This window comes from Trichechus manatus, unplaced genomic scaffold (genome assembly GCF_000243295.1).
Source record: "Trichechus manatus latirostris isolate Lorelei unplaced genomic scaffold, TriManLat1.0 scaffold00001, whole genome shotgun sequence".
Taxonomy (NCBI): Eukaryota; Metazoa; Chordata; class Mammalia; order Sirenia; family Trichechidae; genus Trichechus; species Trichechus manatus.
Genome location: NW_004443937.1, coordinates 30,012,099 through 30,019,139, shown reverse-complemented (window position 1 = coordinate 30,019,139; position 7,041 = coordinate 30,012,099). Strand labels below are relative to the sequence as shown.

General features: G+C 56.7%; 2 protein-coding genes across 2 annotated transcripts in view; both read right to left on the bottom strand.

Annotated features, from left to right (window-relative positions):
* RBM15B (RNA binding motif protein 15B) overlaps positions 1 to 689 on the bottom strand; it is a 3,689-nt gene extending 3,000 nt beyond the window's left edge. Inside the window, exons 1-2 of the mRNA XM_004368734.2 lie at positions 665 to 689; positions 157 to 305 (exon numbers count right to left, since the gene is read on the bottom strand). Coding sequence (XP_004368791.1) covers positions 157 to 305; positions 665 to 689 — 174 coding nt within the window. The remainder of the gene's footprint in view (positions 1 to 156; positions 306 to 664) is intronic.
* A 1,618-nt stretch (positions 690 to 2,307) lies between these two features.
* MANF (mesencephalic astrocyte derived neurotrophic factor) lies at positions 2,308 to 6,014 on the bottom strand. Its single transcript, XM_004368576.3, has 4 exons — positions 5,837 to 6,014; positions 5,030 to 5,157; positions 4,101 to 4,242; positions 2,308 to 2,831 (listed from the first exon to the last, which is right to left on the bottom strand). The coding sequence occupies exons 1-4, from the start codon at positions 5,919 to 5,921 to the stop codon at positions 2,647 to 2,649; spliced, it is 540 nt and encodes a 179-aa protein (XP_004368633.3). The 5' UTR covers positions 5,922 to 6,014; the 3' UTR covers positions 2,308 to 2,646.
* Positions 6,015 to 7,041: the final 1,027 nt, after the last annotated feature.

Genomic DNA, 7,041 nt, shown 5'->3' with positions numbered 1-7,041 from the left:
GGCCCTTCACAGCGGCGGTGGCGGCGGCTGAGGAGGCAGCGCCCCCGGCGCCGCCATCTTGGACAAAAGGACTCGCCGCGGCGGCGGGGCGGGGCGGGGCGGGAGAGGCGCCGACGGCCTGGACGTTGCGTTATCAGTCCGCGCCGGCCATATCACGTGACCTCGTGGCAGGCGGGGAGGAAACCGCGCCGGGCATGCGTCATCGGGCTGCACCGCCTGTACCACGTGACCCCGAGGCCAGTGGGTAAGAGGGGTCCAGCAGTGCGCTTTGGCGCCACCACGCGGCCCGCGGGGCCGAATCTGGGCTACGTGGAGCGATCGGAGCCGTGGGGATAGCCGGGCTGGCTCACGCCGTCTTCGGTCCCAGCCAGTCGGGCCGGACGTTGGCCTCACTTGTCTCTTTGGGTCCGGCTGTCTCCTGTCGCCAGCGCTGATTGGAGCAGGAGTGGCAGCTTCTGTGGGCTCTGGATTCCCGGGCCTTGACCCAGCAGCCTCTTTACGTGGTGTTCCCAAATTCTGGGACTAGACTTGAGGATGCCCCAATCCTCGGCATGGCGACTCCTGCCCGCCCACGTGTCGAGGGTTGAGAGCCCGAGGACTGACGCACGCCCCTCCCCAGGCCCCTACAGAGACCACAGCCTGCATCCTGCGCGTTCAGGTTCACCTGCAGCGCCTTCAGGAAAGGCCATGCGGGCCAGGGCTGTGGCTGCAGTAGGAAAGGCCTGTCTGGGTTCAGGCACAGAAACCAGAGACCCACAAACCTGCGTTTTACTGATCCGGAATAGCTCTTTGGCGTCACTGGGCCTCACCAGGCCTCACCCTTTGCTTTGGGCCTCCTGGCAGACAAGGAGCTAGAGGGGCAAGGCCGCCCTAAGCCTAAAGCGAAGAGGAGCCTCGCCAAACCTGGAGGTAGTTGCAGCACTTTGCAGAGCCTGCTGTCCTGACTTCACCTGGCCAGTGCCCTCTTGCCCACCTCCTAGGGCAGAGTCTTTTCTCCTGAGAGATGCCCTGGTGCCCAAGCCCACTGGGAAAGCTTTCATTCTCCAGGGATTGTTGCTGGAGCCAGTGCAGAACCTGACCCAGCCTCAGCCACAGAAACCGTGGTGTGAGGAAACGTGCACTTCAACCCTTGCCTCCTCCCCAACCAGAAAGCAGCCTCTGGAGTGGCTAATGGGGAGGGGGCGGGGGGGGGGACTTTAATGGTGCATAACCTTTTAAAATCTGCTTCCAGCAAGTGACATCAGCGTTCTCCACAGATATCCTTGGGGCCTGTGAGGCTCAGCTTTCTCTGTCCCTGTATTCACTGTGGCCTGGAGGACATGGAGGCCACAGGTACAGATCTGGGGTGGTGGCCTAAGCCAAGTGCACCTCCCAAGACCATCAGCTACAGCCACACTTTCCCAGCACCTCTAGGGGGCTGAGGACACTTAACTGTGCTGGTCAGACCTCAACAGCCCATGTAACTCCCTGAAACAGGGAGGTCTTGGCCCTGAGAAGTGGCTTGACCTGCCTGCCTTCTCTCACAAGCAGACGCACAAAACATGGGAGGTCTGCTGCCAAGCAGCAGTGGGCTCCACAGCAGGCAAACTGAACTTAGGCACCAAAGACCCAATTTCTTGGAAAGCACTGCTCCTTAGTCTTTCAGGCATTCTCTACAGGAGCAGAGGTGCCTCCACTAAGCCAAAACTCATGCTGGCGACCAGGTTGCCTAGGCGCTAGCCCCACACAGGGAGCAGCTTAAAAACCATACTCTGGAGGACAACACGAGGCCAAGCCCTCAGGATCCCAACTGTTGAAGATTTATCTTGGGTAAACAAAGGCAACAGACAGCCGCCCATTGCCTCTTTGTACAAGTCAGCTCCTGCCGGTCTTGCAAAACCCCAATTAGGCATCACAGGCTTGGAACTGGCACTAGACCACGGACCCAGAGGAGCAAGTCGGTGGCCAGCCCGAGCACCTTCAGAAATGTTGTCAGTACTGGATACACGGTGTTCAAAGTCACCATCAGAGAAAGCCAAACTCCAAGTACGCTCAGGCCTGCTCATACTGAACCCAGTGCAAACCCCCTACATACACCACGCTCACTTGCCCTCCCACAGCAAGAGCAGGGCAGCCTCCAGCCCCCATTGGGTGAGACACCAGGAGGCAGGGTGCCAAGCCCAAGCCCAGCCTCCTCCCCAGGTCCATTTCTCTGGGGGCCTGCTACCCTCCAGTCCTGCAAGACCCCACACACGCCAGCTGGCCTCAGCCCATGTCCTGCCTTGGTACCTCCAACACTGGTTAGTGGTTGAGGGACAAGTGGGAATATATTGGAAGATTCTTTGCAAACTGGAAAGCATAAGCTGGTGGGGTCCTTGTTATGGAGTGAAGCCCTACTTCAGTATTCATTTTAATTCTCCAAGAACTAGAAATTTTTTTCCTTTAATAAAAAAATCCCAGACACACTTTCAAGTCCTAGAGTAAACCAGCAACAGAATGAAGTGAATCCCCGACGGGCTGCTGTTGAGCCAGCATAATCAAGAAAGCTCCAGGCCCCACACCTGACACTGTCAGGAGCCCGATTAAAAAATAAATTACAAAAAGGCTGTTTGGGAAGAGACAGAGGAACTGCTTTTTTTCCCTCCAGTGCAGCAGGGATCGGGCAGACTACAAATCAGTCCGTGAACTGGCTGCCTTGGGGGCGTATTTCGGCATTAGTTCGTTGATCTTCTGGATGTAGTCAGACTTTTCTGCGCAGCCTTTGCACGTCTCCCCCCAGTCGTCCAGGATCTTTTTCAGCTCTTTAACTCGGAGCTTCTTCAGGTCCACTGTGCTCAGGTCGATCTGCTTGTCTGGAGAAGAGAGCAGGGAGAGTGACCGGCTGGGTGAGAGTGGCCACCGCCCCCCAGTAGTCCCAGGATAGGTCACTCCTGCATGGCCAACCTGTCCCTTAAAACAAGTGGCCCTACTGGTTTCTAGAGGGAGAAACATTTCCAGACACACGCACAGGTGTGTCAGTGCCCACTGCGCCCCGAGAGAAGGGGCCCAGGCCCCTTCATCAGGAAGGCTGGCCTCATGTTGGCAGTATCCACCAGATGCGCAGTATTGCCAGGGACAGGGATGGAGGCCACAGTCTTTACAGGAGGAGCAAGTGCCTCTCACACAGTCGCAGAAGAGGTCAGGACGCTGCAGAACGGCAGTGCCAAGCTATGACAGAGCAAGTAGCTCTCCTCGGCCTCATTTCCCAGCACTGGTCTGGTTAGGCCCTTGAGGCAGGAGCTACTCTCCATGACCACTGTGTCCACAAGCCAGATGGACCTCTACCAGGATCTCTCAGAAGACCAGGCATCGCTGACACAAGCAGCTGAACACAGGCCCTTGGGCATTCAAGTCATAATAAAATGTGCTGGCGCCTTTACAGAAGAGGACAATTATCCCTGGCCCTGACTCTCATACTCAAACACATGCCTGCCTAGGTCTATGCAACGAGAAACTGAGCAAGAGGTGCTGTGGGACCCCTACTCTTGGGCTTACCATGCCTGTGTGGATAAGGACACTTGAGCCTTCAGCTCATGTCCCTTCTAAGCTCAAAAATATCTAATGGTCTCTATTTCACTCAGACTAGAAGCCCAAGTCCTTTCAGACCTGCTCACTTGTCTGTCATCCCACTCTGATCCACTAGCTTGCCCCATGGCTAATCCCACACCTCCTTCAGAGCTTTGCTGAAATGTCACCTCCTCACTGAGGTCCCGTTGTGATAACGGATCACTTCCCTCCCCCAGCGTCTAGCACCATCTATGGTGGTGCAAGGGGTTAATGCACTCGGCTACTAACTGAAAGGTTGAAGGTTGGAGTCTACCTAGAGGTGCACTGCAAGAAAGGCCTGGTGATCTACTTCTGGAAAACATGCCACTAAAAACTGCCCGGAGTACAGTTCTCCTCTGACACGCATGAGGCCGCCATGAGTCAGGTCAACTCAATAATGGCAGCTGGTTTACTTGTTTACCATACTATGTAACCCACTAGTTTATGACATGCCCCCCCCAACTACAAGGTAACTCCACAACACCTGGCTGCAGAGAATGTGCAGTGTTTGTTAAACAAGGCCAGGAGGCACTCACCATACTTCAGCTCGCAGATCTGGCTGTCCTTCTTCTTGAGCTTCTCACAGATCTTCTCCACAGGAATGTGGTGGGCTAGGGGCTTTGACACCTCGTTTATGATCTTGGTGGCTGCATCATCCGTGGCCCCAATGTAGTAGCACTGCAGCAAGAAAGGACAACGGCCTTCAGGAGACGCCACATGAGAGCCATCTCCTCCAGAACATCTTCCTTCTCTGCCAGGGCCTCATTTCCTGGTGCCTGCCTGCAGTGGCACTCAGATGCAGCCAGTGTAAATGCCAGGCTCCTTACACCTGCTCAGTCCCAGAGCTGACAGCCAGCAGATGAGCTTAAGAGTCACCAGGGTTCAAACTTTTAAACAGACAAACCACACACTACCCAAAAATAAATAAATAAATAAAGCTACAAAAGCCACCACTTCACTAGGGGCCCTTGCTTTCGGTTTGGGCCTGGCCTACCCTCTACTCACACCCTCTCCTTCTGTCCTCACACATGGCAAGCCCATTCTGGCCTCTAGGCATTCACACTGACTGCTCCCCCTGCCTAGGATGCTCTTCCCCAACTTCAATGATGAGCCTTCCTCAGAGAGCTACTTCTCGACCACTCTGTTTAAATCAGCACTGCCCCCTCCACGGTACCATCCAGGTCCACTGTCTTTATGACACCCATCCCATCCACTGTTTGTCTGCCTGTCATCTCTCTCCCAAAATTCCCTGTGGCCAGCACATAGTGGATGCTTAGTAAATACTAACAGGAAAAGAGATAGCTCAATGGCAGAATACACTTGGGTAAGTACTTCAGTCCCATTTTAGTTGCTGACAGAACAGCTGGCCTAGCAGACATGTGGGTGGTACCTGCTCAAGAGGCCTGTGAAGACAAGGGTTAAACACTGGGCCAGGACCAACTTGGGGGGGTCACCAGCTACTCACCAACCGATTTTCTTTCCCTCTTGCTTCGCGGCAGAAATTGATAAGCTCTTTTTCAATAGTGGCTGGTGAGAATATGACATCTTTCTCTTTGAGATCCTGGTAAAATCTTCCCAGATAAGAAACGCAAACTGGAAAAGAAAGGGAAGGAAGACGCTCAGCAACCATCAAGGTGCACCCCCAACCACCAGGAACTCTGTCAACAATTTTAATGGGAGACACGGAGATAAATCACTAGAGGTACGTTTTTCTATCACCGAGTTTTCTCAGGTGGGGAGTCCGACTCAAAGTTGCTGGGGTTCCCTGGTCCACGTGGGGCATGCAGGGTACGATCACCATCCTGGTGACCCACAAACGCCTCCTCCCTGCTCCTTTCATCAAGTTTAAGCCAAGACTGAACACGTGTCCTTGAAACTGCACTCACTATGACCTCATAAATGAGCAGACTGGAGACCGAAAAGAAAAATGATCATAATGCATCCCACTTCCAAATACAACACCAAACCCCGAGGTGCAGCATCTTGACCCCAACTGACGGGGCCCTGACTCGGGAGTGGCCGCTCCCGGGAGCATCTGACCAGTGATGGTAGGGACAAGAACTCCAGCGTTATCTGAATTTCAAGCCAAGTTTCCAGCGCTATCTAGTCCCAACTTTTTGCCGTTCGACCGATGTTTTGTAGGCCTGGGAAGTGTCTGGCCCTCCTCGGGCGGACCTCGCCGGGACCGACCGCTCCCGCCCACTTTGTGGTTTTGTTGGCGTCGGGGCAGCCGCTAGGCTGGCCGCGCCGCGCGGACCCGGCCCCGCCGCACCTTCGCAGTCTCCCGGCCGGAGCGCCCGGCTGCCCGGCAGCACGCTCAGAGCCAGCGCCACCGCCAGCCCGTGCGTGGCCCACATCCTCCTCCGTCGCCGCCACTGCCACCGCCGCCGCCCGACTAAACCGCACCCGCTGCGCTGCGCTGCACCGCCTCCAAGACCCGGCCGCGCGCCGCGGCTCCCCATTGGCGGGTGGCCCTCGCACCCTCCCACACGCCGCGCTCCCATTGGCCTACGAGCCTCGGAGCCCAGACGGGCGGCTCCACGCTGCCCTTCCCTATTGGCTGGCAGCGCCGCCGGCTCTAGGCCCGAGACAGTTGTCCGCCGCTGATTGAACCAGGGTCTTCCGCAGGAAGTGGCCGTGGAGGCGGCGGAAGTGGGGTGGGCCGCCATTGTGGATGGGGGCTGCTGTCTTGCCGGAAGCCGGGCGTTCCGGGCAGAAGTGGAATTCGGTGCTGCCCGGTGCGAGCTGAATCGGGCCCTACCCTGGGGTCTAACCTCGTCCTAAAAACTTCGCGGATCTCCCCGCCCAAGGCCCCGACTCGCAGCGCAGGTCGGGGGTCCTGGGGTCAGTCGAGACCCAACAGGGCGGGCAGAGAGGGCGGCCGGCATCACGGAAGGCTCAGAAGGTTTCATTCCTTTTTTGAAAACAAGCACGTGGGCGGGGGACTCAGCCTTTGAGTAGCGGCTGCTGAGGCTCAGGCACCTGGGCCATTTCCGAACTTGCCCACTTGTTTTACCCTCGGGTGACCTGGGCCCTCCTTGCATGGCCGACAGGAGCCGTTCTCCTGCTGGAAGGTCTCCTAGAAAGGGCTCCAGGCCCGCTAACCTGCGGGTTGCCATCCTAGACCTGCGGGGGAAGCGCCTGGCCCCGGGCTACATGCCGAGGCTTTAGGAGTTGGAGAATCAGCCTGCCTCAGATTGGAGAGGTTAGGGAACCTTATAATTTTGTTCCCACTCTTGGAGGAGCTCCCTATTTCCCCACAAGCCCCGGAAGCGTGGTAGAAATGTCTGGTCCGCCTCCTGCTTCCCAGCTGAGTCCTCAGGGCTCCTCGCTGCCCAGAGTGCCTCCAGAGCCAGGGGCAAGCGCTGGACGGTGTTTCCTCTTTGGCCGCCCTCCTTTCAAATCCGAGGCTTGCCTACCTGTCCTTGAAGGCACTGGCAGCAGGAGTCATTTCTGCGCGCGATGCAGAAGGGAAAT

Coding starts and splice junctions, on each gene's coding strand:
- MANF (XM_004368576.3), bottom strand. CDS start 5,921: ATGTGGGCCACGCACGGGCTGGCGGTGGCGCTGGCTCTGAGCGTGCTG. Junction 5,158..5,836: donor CCGGCCGGGAGACTGCGAAG/GTGCGGCGGGGC, acceptor TTTCTTTTCCAG/TTTGCGTTTCTTATCTGGGA. Junction 2,832..4,100: donor GATCTGCGAGCTGAAGTATG/GTGAGTGCCTCC, acceptor TCTCTTCTCCAG/ACAAGCAGATCGACCTGAGC.